A 14,762-nucleotide genomic window follows, 5' to 3' on the forward strand; every position below is an offset into this window, starting at 1 on the left:
CTCCTTGTCCCTCCATCTTTATTATCCCTGGTGTATCTCTCTCCTCCCTCCATCTGTATTATCCCTGGTGTATCTCTCTCCTTGTCCCTCCATCTTTATTATACCTGGTGTTTCTCCCCCCCCCCATCTTTATTATCCCTGGTGTATCTCTCTCCTCCCTCCATCTTTATTATCCCTGGTGTATCTCTCTCCTTGTCCCTCCATCTTTATTATCCCTGGTGTATCTCTCTCCTTGTCCCTCCATCTTTATTAACCCTGGTGTTTCTCTCTCCTTGTTCCTCCATCTCTATTAACCCTGGTGTATCTCTCTCCTTGTCCCTCCATCTTTATTATCCCTGGTGTATCTCTCTCCTCCCTCCATCTTTATTATCCCTGGTGTATCTCTCTCCTTGTCCCTCCATCTTTATTATCCCTGGTGTATCTCTCTCCTTGTCCCTCCATCTTTATTATCCCTGGTGTTTCTCTCTCCTTGTCCCTCCATCTTTATTATCCCTGGTGTATCTCTCTCCTCCCTCCATCTTTATTATCCCTGGTGTAACTCTCTCCTCCCTCCATCTTTATTATCCCTGGTGTATCTCTCTCCTCCCTCCATCTTTATTATCCCTGGTGTTTCTCTCTCCTTGTCTGGTGTAGGATCTCTCTCCTTGTCCCTCCATCTTTAATATCCCTGGTGTATCTCTCTCCCCTCCCTCCATCTTTATTATCCCTGGTGTATCTCTCTCCCCTCCCTCCATCTTTAATATCCCTGGTGTATCTCTCTCCCCTCCCTCCATCTTTATTATCCCTGGTGTATCTCTCTCCTTGTCCCTCCATCTTTATTATCCCTGGTGTTTCTCTCTCCTTGTCCCTCCATCTTTATTGTCCCTGGTGTATCTCTCTCCTTGTCCCTCCATCTTTATAATCCCTGGTGTTTCTCTCTCCTCTTCCCTCCATCTTTATTATCCCTGGTGTTTCTCTCCCCTCCCTCCATCTTTATTATCCCTGGTGTATCTCTCTCCTTGTCCCTCCATCTTTATTGTCCCTGGTGTATCTCTCTCCTTGTCCCTCCATCTTTATAATCCCTGGTGTTTCTCTCTCCTCTTCCCTCCATCTTTATTATCCCTGGTGTTTCTCTCCCCTCCCTCCATCTTTATTATCCCTGGTGTATCTCTCTCCTTGTCCCCCATCTTTATTATCCCTGGTGTTTCTCTCTCCTCTTCCCTCCATCTTTATTATCCCTGGTGTTTCTCTCCCCTCCATCCATTTTATTATCCCTGGTGTATCTCTCTCCTTGTCCCTCCATCGTTTTTATCCCTGGTGTTTCTCTCTCCTTGTCCCTCCATCTTTATTATCCCTTGTATTTCTCTCTCCTTGTCCCTCCATCTTTATTATCCCTGGTGTTTCTCCCCCCCCCCCCCCTCCATCTTTATTATCCCTTGTATTTCTCTCTCCTTGTCCCTCCATCTTTATTATCCCTGGTGTATCTCTCTTCATGTCCCTCCATCTTTATTATCCCTGGTGTTTCTCTCTCCTTGTCCCTCCATCTTTATTATGCCTGGTGTTTCTCTCCTTGTCCCTCCATCTTTATTATCCCTGGTGTTTCTCTCCTTCTCCCTCCATCTTTATTATCCCTGGTGTATCTCTCTCCTTGTCCCTCCATCCTTTTTATCCCTGGTGTTTCTCTCTCCTTGTCCCTCCATCTTTATTATCCCTTGTATTTCTCTCTCCTTGTCCCTCCATCTTTATTATCCCTGGTGTTTCTCTCTCCTCTTCCCTCCATCTTTATTATCCCTGGTGTTTCTCTCTCCTTGTCCCCCCATCTTTATTATCCCTGGTGTTTCTCTCTCCTTGTCCCTACATCTTTATTATCCCTGGTGTTTCTCTCTCCTTGTCCCTCCATCTTTAATATCCCTGGTGTTTCTCTCTCCTTGTCCCTCCATCTTTATTATCCCTGGTGTATCTCTCTCCTTGTCCCTCCATCTTTATTATCCCTGGTGTTTCTCTCTCCTCTTGCCTCCATCTTTATTATCCCTGGTGTTTCTTTCCCCTCCCTCCATCTTTATTATCCCTGGTGTATCTCTCTCCTTGTCCCCCATCTTCATTATCCCTGGTGTTTCTCTCTCCTCTTCCCTCCATCTTCATTATCCCTTGTGTTTCTCTCCCCTCCATCCATTTTATTATCGCTGGTGTATCTCTCTCCTTGTCCCTCTATCCTTTTTATCCCTGGTGTATCTCTCTCCTTGTCCCTCCATCTTTATTATTCCTTGTATTTCTCTCTCCTTGTCCCTACATCTTTATTATTCCCGGTGTTTCTCTCTCCTTGTCCTTCCATCTTTATTATCCCTGGTGTTTCTCTCTTCATGTCCCTCCATCTTTATTATCCCTGGTGTTTCTCTCTCCTTGTCCCTCCATCTTTATTATCCCTGGTGTTTCTCTCTCCTTGTTCCTACATCTCTATTAACCCTGGTGTTTCTCTCTCCTTGTCCCTCCATCTTTATTATCCCTGGTGTTTCTCCCCCCCCCCCTCCATCTTTATTATCCCTTGTATTTCTCTCTCCTTGTCCCTCCATCTTTATTATCCCTGGTGTATCTCTCTTCATGTCCCTCCATCTTTATTATCCCTGGTGTTTCTCTCTCCTTGTCCCTCCATCTTTATTATGCCTGGTGTTTCTCTCCTTGTCCCTCCATCTTTATTATCCCTGGTGTTTCTCTCCTTCTCCCTCCATCTTTATTATCCCTGGTGTATCTCTCTCCTTGTCCCTCCATCCTTTTTATCCCTGGTGTTTCTCTCTCCTTGTCCCTCCATCTTTATTATCCCTTGTATTTCTCTCTCCTTGTCCCTCCATCTTTATTATCCCTGGTGTTTCTCTCTCCTCTTCCCTCCATCTTTATTATCCCTGGTGTTTCTCTCTCCTTGTCCCCCCATCTTTATTATCCCTGGTGTTTCTCTCTCCTTGTCCCTACATCTTTATTATCCCTGGTGTTTCTCTCTCCTTGTCCCTCCATCTTTAATATCCCTGGTGTTTCTCTCTCCTTGTCCCTCCATCTTTATTATCCCTGGTGTATCTCTCTCCTTGTCCCTCCATCTTTATTATCCCTGGTGTTTCTCTCTCCTCTTGCCTCCATCTTTATTATCCCTGGTGTTTCTCTCCCCTCCCTCCATCTTTATTATCCCTGGTGTATCTCTCTCCTTGTCCCCCATCTTCATTATCCCTGGTGTTTCTCTCTCCTCTTCCCTCCATCTTCATTATCCCTTGTGTTTCTCTCCCCTCCATCCATTTTATTATCGCTGGTGTATCTCTCTCCTTGTCCCTCTATCCTTTTTATCCCTGGTGTATCTCTCTCCTTGTCCCTCCATCTTTATTATTCCTTGTATTTCTCTCTCCTTGTCCCTACATCTTTATTATTCCCGGTGTTTCTCTCTCCTTGTCCTTCCATCTTTATTATCCCTGGTGTTTCTCTCTTCATGTCCCTCCATCTTTATTATCCCTGGTGTTTATCTCTCCTTGTCCCTCCATCTTTATTATCCCTGGTGTTTCTCTCTCCTTGTTCCTACATCTCTATTAACCCTGGTGTTTCTCTCTCCTTGTCCCTTCATCTTTATTATCCCTGGTGTATTTCTCTCCCCTCCCTCCATCTTTATTATCCCTGGTGTTTCTCTCTCCTTGTCCCTCCATCTTTATTATCCCTGGTGTTTCTCTCTTCATGTCCCTCCATCTTTATTATCCCTGGTGTTTCTCTCTCCTTGTTCCTCCATCTCTATTATCCCTGGTGTTTCTCTCTCCTTGTCCCTCCATCTTTATTATCCCTGGTGTATTTCTCTCCCCTCCCTCCATCTTTATTATCACTGGTGTTTCTCTCTCCTTGTCCCTCCATCTTTATTATCCTTGGTGTTTCTCTCTCCTTGTCCCTCCATCTTTATTATCCCTGGTGTTTCTCTCTTCTTGTCCCTCCATCTTTATTATCCCTGGTGTATCTCTCTCCCCTCCACCCATCTTTATTATCCCTGGTGTATCTCTCTCCTTGTCCCTCCATCTTTATTATCCCTGGTGTTTCTCTCTCCTTGTCCCTCCATCTTTATTATCCCTGGTGTATCTCTCTCCCCTCCATCCATCTTTATTATCCCTGGTGTATCTCTCTCATTGTCCCTCCATCTTTATTATCCCTGGTGTTTCTCTCTCCTCTTCCCTCCATCTTTATTATCCCTGGTGTTTCTCTCCCCTCCCTCCATCTTTATTATCCCTGGTGTATCTCTCTCATTGTCCCTCCATCTTTATTATCCCTGGTGTATCTCTCTCCTTGTCCCTCCATCTTTATTATCCCTGGTGTTTCTCTCTCCTCTCCCTCCATCTTTATTATCCCTGGTGTTTCTCTCCCCTCCCTCCATCTTTATTATCCCTGGTGTTTCTCTCTCCTCCCTCCATCTTTATTATCCCTGGTGTATCTCTCTCCTCTTCCCTCCATCTTTATTATCCTTGGTGTTTCTCTCATTGTCCCTCCATCTTTATTATCCCTGGTGTATCTCTCTCCTTGTCCCTGCATCTTTATTATCCCTGGTGTTTCTCTCTCCTTGTCCCTACATCTTTATTATGCCTGGTGTTTCTCTCCTTGTCCCTCCATCTTTATTATCCCTGGTGTATCTCTCTCATTGTCCCTCCATCTTTATTATCCCTGGTGTATCTCTCTCCTTGTCCCTCCATCTTTATTATCCCTGGTGTTTCTCTCTCCTCTCCCTCCATCTTTATTATCCCTGGTGTTTCTCTCCCCTCCCTCCATCTTTATTATCCTTGGTGTTTCTCTCCTTGTCCCTCCATCTTTATTAACCCTGGTGTATCTCTCTCCTTGTCCCTCCATCTTTATTATCCCTGGTGTATCTCTCTCCTTGTCCCTCCATCTTTACTATCCCTGGTGTATCGCTCTCCTTGTCCCTGCATCTTTATTATCCCTGGTGTTTCTCTCTCCTTGTCCCTGCATCTTTATTATCCCTGGTGTATCTCTCTCCTTGTCCCTGCATCTTTATTATCCCTGGTGTTTCTCTCTCCTTGTCCCTCCATCTTTATTATCCCTGGTGTTTCTCTCTCCTTGTCCCTCCATCTTTATTATCCCTGGTGTTTCTCTCTCCTTGTCCCTGCATCTTTATTATCCCTGGTGTTTCTCTCTCCTTGTCCCTCCATCTTTATTATCCCTGGTGAATCTCTCACCCCTCCCTCCATCCTTGATCAAGGTAGAGAGAGAGGATAAGGGGGTTGGAGAGGGGAATGGAGGAATGAGTGGTACAAATGAATGGTTTGGACCAGTAGGGAGCACAGACCTAGATGCATGTTGATTTAGAATCCACTTCGCACTGAAGAAGCTTCAAACTACACTCAAACACATGCTGTCATTACATTTCTTTTGGTACTTTAACAGGTGTGTGTGTGTGTGTGTGTACACCTAATGAGAGTGAGTGTGGTGCATGTGTGTGTTGTTATTGGCATTAGTGTGTTACTAATAAATGGAGTCTTAAGGAGTGGAGTGGGAGTGTTTCTCCTGCCACTGTTTACTCTGCACAGTAATCAAAGTTATTCATGATTACAGAACACAATTGATGTTATTCACACCGGCTCAACCGGTCTTTTAAATGGCACCAATTTTTCATAAGCTGTCAATTTAGGGAATTTACATACTGTAGGTAACAGTTGTGGCGGGTAAATTGGTGGATCTGACTGGGTACACAGGCAAGTTAATAGAGGGCATTGGCTCGGCATGTGGGAGGACTACACAAAATGCTATAAGTGTGTTACATGCACATAGCAGGGCCATTACCTCACACGCAGACACACAATCTTCCAAAGAGGTTTTAACATCCCCTCCACATATTTCTTCAGAGACACATTTATGTTTTGCTTCTCTTTCTCTGTCTCTCTTACCCTCTCTCTGTCACTCTCTGTGAGCTTTTCTCACTCAATTATTTGTGTGAGAGTTACCATGTCTCTCCAACAGCAGCCTATTCCAGCAGCATGTCTGTGTGCTAACACAACAGCTGTAATGCTGGAAGGTGTTACACTTCCAGCAGGGTCTCTCTCTCTCTGGGCCTATGTGTGATTCCCATTCTCTCTCACTGTTACCAGACCCACATCATCTGAGTCTGCTGACTAACCTAAGGTTCCCCTCCTTCTCTCCCTCCCTCTCCAGAACCCTGACATCGTGCTCGTCCACTACTTGAATGTGCCGGCCATAGAGGACTGTGGGAAACCATGCGGGCCAATCCTGTGCTCCATCAACACAGACAAGAAGGAATGGGCCAAGTGGACCAAGGAGGAGCTGATTGGCCAGCTCAAGCCCATGTGTGAGTATCTGACCTATCACATTTAGAGCACAGCACTTATTGAGAGCGCCAAGCCTTTTCAAAGCCCTATTCATTACAGGTGCAAGCTCTTCTCAAGGGTCTAGCCCTAAGAGCCCCAGACACACAAACAGACTAGACACTCATGTCTGGGTCTTTAATGCTCAGACCTCTCCTAGCCTTATTAATGTACCCACACAGGCTCTCTTAGAGACCTGGCCTGGTTACTATGTTGTTATTGTGTTCCTGACTGGAGCTGTCTGGTAAACAGAGGTCACCTATCACCCAGCCCTCCAGCACCATGGTGCCCAGCCTAAGAGCACACATCTTGCTGCTGTGATGGCACACTGTCGTATTTCACCAAATAGACATGAGTTCAAAATTTGATTTATTTCAGAATTCTTTGTGGGTTTGTGTAATCTGAGGGAAATATGTCTCTAATATGGTCATACATTTGGCAGGAGGTTAAGAAGTGCAGCTCAATTTCCATTTTGTGGGCAGTGAGCACATAGCCTGTCTTCTCGAGAGCCAGGTCTGCCTATGGTGGCCTTTCTCAATAGCAAGGCTATGCTCACTGAGTCTGTACATAGTCAAAGCTTTCCTTAAGTTTGGGTCAGTCACAGTGGTCAGGTATCTGCCACTGTGTACTCTCTGTTTAGGGCCAAATAGCGTTCCAGTTTGCTCGGTTCTTTCCAATGTGTCAAGTAATTATAATTTTGTTTTCTCATGTTTTGGTTGGGTCTAATTGTGTTGCTGTCCTGGAGCTATGTGGAGTCGGTTTGTGACCAGAGCCCCATGAACAGCTTGCTGAGCAGACTTATCTCTCTGTAGGTGATGGCTTTGTTAGGGAAGGTTTGGGAATTTCTTTCTTTTAGGTGGTTGTAGAATTGAAAGGCTCTTTTCTGGATTTTGATAATTAGAGGGGTGATCCATGTCTCCGTTGGGACCAAAAAGCCAAGGGACTGAAGGGCAGCATAGGCTGAGATGAACTCTGCGTTCTGACCGCAGATCACCAGTTCCAAATGCTGCCAGATGCCCGGAATTCCACCTGGGTTTTGTGTGCACTAAATCAGAAGGGTTGCAGACAAGGGGTGGGGAGCGTCTGTAAAGCCTACAGGGAGAGGAATTAACAGGTATAGAACACACACACAGTAGTTGACAAAGATACAAAAAAGCTAAATGAGATAATCTGTAAATAACTAGGTAAGATACTCAAGTGACAGAGTGGTGTGAGCCTTCCTCTCTTTCCTTCCTCAAACAACTCGGCAGAACCGTCTTAGTTTCGGCGATGGCCTTAGAGTTCCGGCAGAACTGAACGACCACCGCTTACAGCTGCCGCTGAGAAACCAGGGAGACTGAAGAACTAACACTGATTGCTAATTGCCTAGCAGAGGTGGAGAGCACGCCTCCCTGTACTAATTGCTGATTGCCTAGGAGAGGTGAAACCACGCCCCCTCCAATACAGCCACTGATTACTAAAACAAGTCACAAATTGCCCTGCCCCCTGATCCTGGTTGATGTGTCAACAACTATCTGCAAGTTATGAGCAGTCAGCAGTTCACACACCAATTAGTCTACTGGGAAGACAGGCAGCACTTAAAGTAGATGGCCCTAGCTAGGAAAAAGACCACAACAGGAGATATCAGGAGTCCTTTAGTTATAGAATAAAGCACCATAAAGGACAATGGGTTCTATAACTGATTCAATCATTTTTAAATATGAATTTCATGTTCCCTTTGATGGCGTAGAAGGCAATTAGAAGGCCTTTCTTGCCTTTCTTGTCTCTCAGATCATTCACAGCTTTTTGGAAGTTACCTGTGGTGCTGATGTTTAGGCTGAGGTAGGTTTGGTTTTTGGTTTTCTCTAGGGCATGGCATTTCTTTTTGTGGTCCTGGCAACTGGAAAAAATGTGGAACACCATGTCTTACTGAGATTTACTGTCAGGGCCTAGGTCTGACAGAATCTGCGCAGAAGATCTAGTTGGGTGAATTTTGGCCCATTCCTCCTAGTAACTGGTGTAACTGAGTCAGGTTTGTAGGCCTCCTTGCTCGCACACGCTTTTTCAGTTCTGCCCACAAATCTTCTATAGGATTGAGGTCCGGGCTTTGTGATGGCCACTCCAATACCTTGACTTTGTTGTCCTTGAGCCATTTGCCACAACTTTGGAAGTATGCTTTGGGTCATTGTTCATTTGGAAGACCCATTTTGAGATGTTGCTTCAATATATCCACATAATTGTCCTACTTCATGATGCCATCTATTTTGTGAAGTTCACCAGTCCCTCCTGCAGCAATGCACCCCCACAACATGATGCTACCACCCCGTGCTTCACGGTTGGGATAGTATACGTCGGCTTGCAAGCCTTCCCCTTTTTCCTCCAAACATAACAATGGTCATTATGGCCAAACATATTTTTTTTTGTTTCATCAGACCTGAAAACATTTCTCCAAAAAGTACAATCTTTGTCCACATGTGCAGTTGCGAACCGTAGTCTGGCGTTTTTTATGCCGGTTTTGGAACAGTGGCTTCTTCCTTGCTGAGCGGCCTTTCAGGTTATGTCGATATAGGACTCATTTTTACTGTGAATATAGATACTTTTGTACCGGTTTCCTCCAGCATCTTCACAAGGTCCTTTGCTGTTGTTCTGGGATTGATTTGCACTTTTCGCACCAAAGTACAGTCATATCTAGAAGACAGAACGCGTCTCCTTCCTGAGCGGTATGACGGCTGCGTGGTCCCATGGTGTTTATACTTGCGTACTATTGTTTGTACAGATGAATGTGGTACCTTCAGGTGTTTGGAAATTGCTCCCAAGGATGAACCAGACTTGTGGAGGTCTAAAAAAAATTCTGAGGTCTTGGCTGATTTATTTTGGTTTTCCCATGATGTCAAGCAAAGTGGCACTGAGTTTGAAGGTAGGCCTTGAAATACATCCACAGGTACACCTCCAATTGGCTAAACTTATGTCAATTAGTCTATCAGAGGCCTCTAAAACCATGACAACATTTTCTGGAATTTTCCAAGCTGTTTAAAGGCACAGTCAACTTAGTGTATGTAAGCTTCTGACCCACTGGAATTGTGATACAGTGAACTTTAAGTGAAATAATCTGTCTGTAAACAATTGTTGGAAAATTACTTGTGTCATGCACAAAGAAGATGTCCTAACCGACTTGCCAAAACTGTAGTTTGTTAACAAGACATTTGTGAAGTGGTTGAAAAACAAGTTTTAATGACTCCAACCTAAGTGTATTTAAACTTCCGATTTCAACTGTATATACACTGAGTGTACAAAACATTAGGAACATATTCTCTTTCCATGACATAGACTGACCAGGTGAATCCAGGTGGAAGCTATGATCCCTTATTGATGTCATTTGTTAAATAGACTTCAATCAGTGTAGATGAAGGGGAGGAGATGAGTTAAAGAAGGATTTTTAAGCCTTGAGACAATAAGACATGGATTGTGTATGTGTCCCATTCAGAGGGTTAATGGGCAAGACTAAATATTTAAGACAGTGTTTGAGACAGTGTATAAGAGTGTTTGGGAAAATGTCAGTGTTTGTCTGATGATAATAATCTTTTAGGGGCTTTTGAAAATCTTTGAGAGAGTTGTTAATAGCCAGACTCCAGGCTGTATGTATGTGTGTGTGCGGGTGTATATGTGCGGGTGTATACGTATGTTGGCAGGGGCAGGGCGGTGATGGTGAGTGATGTTCACATGGCTGATTATTGGTGATGGGACCAGATAGAGAGTAGTGTGTCAGCAGCTTTCAGATGCACAGTGAGGGACAGATGCTCTGTGAATACAGACCAGCTAGCCAGGCAAGGCCCTAACACACACACACACGCTGGCCATGTTCACCAGAGCATACGCTCCACTATCGTTTTCTCCTTCATTGCTCCTCAGGCAATCAGTTTAGGAGTCACTTGAGCATCCCATCCACCACAGGACAGTACATGACAGGATATATCAGTACAGGACAGTACATGACAGGATATATCAGTACAGGACAGTACATGACAGGATATATCAGTACAGGACAGAACATGACAGGATATATCAGTACAGGACAGAACATGACAGGATATATCAGTACAGGACAGTACATGACAGGATATATCAGTACAGGACAGTACATGACAGGATATATCAGTACAGGACAGAACATGACAGGATATATCAGTACAGGACAGTACATGACAGGATATATCAGTACAGGACAGTACATGACAGGATATATCAGTACAGGACAGAACATGACAGGATATATCAGTACAGGACAGTACATGACAGGATATATCAGTACAGGACAGAACACGACAGGATATATCAGTACAGGACAGTACATGACAGGATATATCAGTACAGGACAGTACATGACAGGATATATCAGTACAGGACAGAACATGACAGGATATATCAGTACAGGACAGAACATGACAGGATATATCAGTACAGGACAGTACATGACAGGATATATCAGTACAGGACAGTACATGACAGGATATATCAGTACAGGACAGAACATGACAGGATATATCAGTACAGGACAGTACATGACAGGATATATCAGTACAGGACAGTACATGACTAACGCCTTATGACTAACGTGACATGGTGCGATGAAAGAAACATACAGGAACTCAAATCCTTCTGTTCACCTGATTTAGAATTCCTCACAATCAAATGTAGACCGCATTATCTACCAAGAGAATTCTCTTCGATTATAATCACAGCCGTATATATCCCCTCCCCCCCCAAGCAGACACATCGATGGCTCTGAACGAACTTTATTTAACTCTCTGCAAACTGGAAACAATTTATCCGGAGGCTGCATTCATTGTAGCTGGGGATTTTAACAAGGCTAATCTGAAAACAAGACTCCCCAAATTTTATCAGCATATCGATTGCGCAACCAGGGGAGGAAAGACCTTGGACCATTGTTACTCTAACTTCCGCGACGCATATAAGGCCCTGCCCCGCCCCCCTTTCGGAAAAGCTGACCACGACTCCATTTTGTTGATCCCTGCCTACAGACAGAAACTAAAACAAGAGGCTCCCACGCTGAGGTCTGTCCAACGCTGGTCCGACCAAGCTGACTCCACACTCCAAGACTGCTTCCATCACGTGGACTGGGAGATGTTTCGTATTGCGTCAGATAACAACATTGACGAATACGCTGATTCGGTGTGCGAGTTCATTAGAACGTGCGTTGAAGATGTCGTTCCCATAGCAACGATTAAAACATTCCCTAACCAGAAACCGTGGATTGATGGCAGCATTCGTGTGAAACTGAAAGCGCGAACCACTGCTTTTAATCAGGGCAAGGTGTCTGGTAACATGACCGAATACAAACAGTGCAGCTATTCCCTCCGCAAGGCTATCAAACAAGCTAAGCGCCAGTACAGAGACAAAGTAGAATCTCAATTCAACGGCTCAGACACAAGAGGCATGTGGCAGGGTCTACAGTCAATCACGGACTACAGGAAGAAACCCAGCCCAGTCACGGACCAGGATGTCTTGCTCCCAGGCAGACTAAATAACTTTTTTGCCCGCTTTGAGGACAATACAGTGCCACTGACACGGCCTGCAACGAAAACATGCGGTCTCTCCTTCACTGCAGCCGAGGTGAGTAAGACATTTAAACGTGTTAACCCTCGCAAGGCTGCAGGCCCAGATGGCATCCCCAGCCGCGCCCTCAGAGCATGCGCAGACCAGCTGGCCGGTGTGTTTACGGACATATTCAATCAATCCCTATACCAGTCTGCTGTTCCCACATGCTTCAAGAGGGCCACCATTGTTCCTGTTCCCAAGAAAGCTAAGGTAACTGAGCTAAATGACTACCGCCCCGTAGCACTCACATCCGTCATCATGAAGTGCTTTGAGAGACTAGTCAAGGACCATATCACCTCCACCCTACCTGACACCCTAGACCCACTCCAATTTGCTTACCGCCCAAATAGGTCCACAGACGATGCAATCTCAACCACACTGCACACTGCCCTAACCCATCTGGACAAGAGGAATACCTATGTGAGAATGCTGTTCATCGACTACAGCTCGGCATTCAACACCATAGTACCCTCCAAGCTCGTCATCAAGCTCGAGACCCTGGGTCTCGACCCCGCCCTGTGCAACTGGGTACTGGACTTCCTGACGGGCCGCCCCCAGGTGGTGAGGGTAGGCAACAACATCTCCTCCCCGCTGATCCTCAACACTGGGGCCCCACAAGGTTGCGTTCTGAGCCCTCTCCTGTACTCCCTGTTCACCCACGACTGCGTGGCCACGCACGCCTCCAACTCAATCATCAAGTTTGCGGACGACACAACAGTGGTAGGCTTGATTACCAACAACGATGAGACGGCCTACAGGGAGGAGGTGAGGGCCCTCGGAGTGTGGTGTCAGGAAAACAACCTCACACTCAACGTCAACAAAACTAAGGAGATGATTGTGGACTTCAGGAAACAGCAGAGGGAACACCCCCCTATCCACATCGATGGAACAGTAGTGGAGAGGGTAGCAAGTTTTAAGTTCCTCGGCATACACATCACAGACAAACTGAATTGGTCCACTCACACAGACAGCATCGTGAAGAAGGCGCAGCAGCGCCTCTTCAACCTCAGGAGGCTGAAGAAATTCGGCTTGTCACCAAAAGCACTCACAAACTTCTACAGATGCACAATCGAGAGCATCCTGGCGGGCTGTATCACCGCCTGGTATGGCAACTGCACCGCCCTCAACCGTAAGGCTCTCCAGAGGGTAGTGAGGTCTGCACAACGCATCACCGGGGGCAAACTACCTGCCCTCCAGGACACCTACACCACCCGATGCCACAGGAAGGCCATAAAGATCATCAAGGACATCAACCACCCGAGCCACTGCCTGTTCACCCCGCTATCATCCAGAAGGCGAGGTCAGTACAGGTGCATCAAAGCTGGGACCGAGAGACTGAAAAACAGCTTCTATCTCAAGGCCATCAGACTGTTAAACAGCCACCACTAACACTGAGTGGCTGCTGCCAACACACTGACACTGACTCAACTCCAGCCACTTTAATAATGGGAATTGATGGGAAATGATGTAAATATATCACTAGCCACTTTAAACAATGCTACCTTATATAAATGTTACTTACCCTACATTATTCATCTCATACGCATACGTATATACTGTACTCTATATCATCGACGGTATCCTTATGTAATACATGTATCACTAGCCACTTTATACTATACTATGCCACTTTGTTTACATACTCATCTCATTTGTACATACTGTACCCGATACCATCTACTGTATCTTGCCTATGCTGCTCTGTACCATCACTCATTCATATATCCTTATGTACATATTCTTTATCCCCTTACACTGTGTACAAGACAGTAGTTTTGGAATTGTTAGTTAGATTACTTGTTATTACTGCATTGTCGGAACTAGAAGCACAAGCATTTCGCTACACTCGCATTAACATCTGCTAACCATGTGTATGTGACAAATAAAATTTGATTTGATTTGATTTGATTTGATGACAGGATATATCAGTACAGGACAGTACATGACAGGATATATCAGTACAGGACAGTACATGACAGGATATATCAGTACAGGACAGTACATGACAGGATATATCAGTACAGGACAGTACATGACAGGATATATCAGTACAGGACAGTACATGACAGGATATATCAGTACAGGACAGTACATGACAGGATATATCAGTACAGGACAGTACATGACAGGATATATCAGTACAGGACAGTACATGACAGGATATATCAGTACAGGAAATGGACAGCTAACAGCATTGCAGTGAACTACTGTATTCATCAGGTGTGGGGCATCATTTCAATCCCAGCCATTTGCAGTAATGCGTGAAGTCATTAACTTTGGGGAGTTGTTGGGACAATGAGGGCCGAGAAGGGTGAGATGCCTTCTAGCTGATGGGCTACATGAGGCTACATGAGGCCACATGCAGCTGCGTTCCAAATTGCACCCTTTTCCCTATATAGTGCACTACTTTTGACCAGGTCCAATGGCCAATTGGGACACATCCACAGAGCAACAAAGCAGCCTCAGCCATTGTATTTACAATTGCCCTTTTCTTGTGACAACAGGTCACAAATTCTGCTGCTGTGATGACACACTGTGGTATTTCACACAACGGATATGGGAGTTTATCAAAAATTGAAATGTTTTCGAATTCTTTGTGGATCTGTGTAATCTGAGGGAATATGTGTCTCTAATATGGTCATATATTTGGCAGGAGGTTAGGAAGGGCCACTCAGTTTCCACCTCATTTTGTGGGCAGTGTGCATCAAGCCGGTCTTCTCTTGAGAGCCAGGTCTGCCTATGGCAGCCTTTCTCAATAGCAAGGCTATGCTCACTGAGTCTGTACACAGTCAAAGCTTTCCTTATGTTTTGGTCAGTCACAGTGGTCAGGTATTCTGCCACTGT

The 14,762-nt window shown here is 45.2% G+C and overlaps 1 protein-coding gene across 1 annotated transcript in view; it reads left to right on the top strand.

Moving 5' to 3' along the window:
• Nucleotides 1-14,762, top strand: part of LOC139417313 (calmodulin-binding transcription activator 1-like) — a 633,264-nt gene that overhangs the window by 562,355 nt on the left and 56,147 nt on the right. The window contains exon 7 of the mRNA XM_071166580.1: nt 6,154-6,307. Coding sequence (XP_071022681.1) covers nt 6,154-6,307 — 154 coding nt within the window. The remainder of the gene's footprint in view (nt 1-6,153; nt 6,308-14,762) is intronic.

Source organism: Oncorhynchus clarkii, chromosome 9 (genome assembly GCF_045791955.1).
Source record: "Oncorhynchus clarkii lewisi isolate Uvic-CL-2024 chromosome 9, UVic_Ocla_1.0, whole genome shotgun sequence".
In the NCBI taxonomy this organism is placed as follows: domain Eukaryota; kingdom Metazoa; phylum Chordata; class Actinopteri; order Salmoniformes; family Salmonidae; genus Oncorhynchus; species Oncorhynchus clarkii.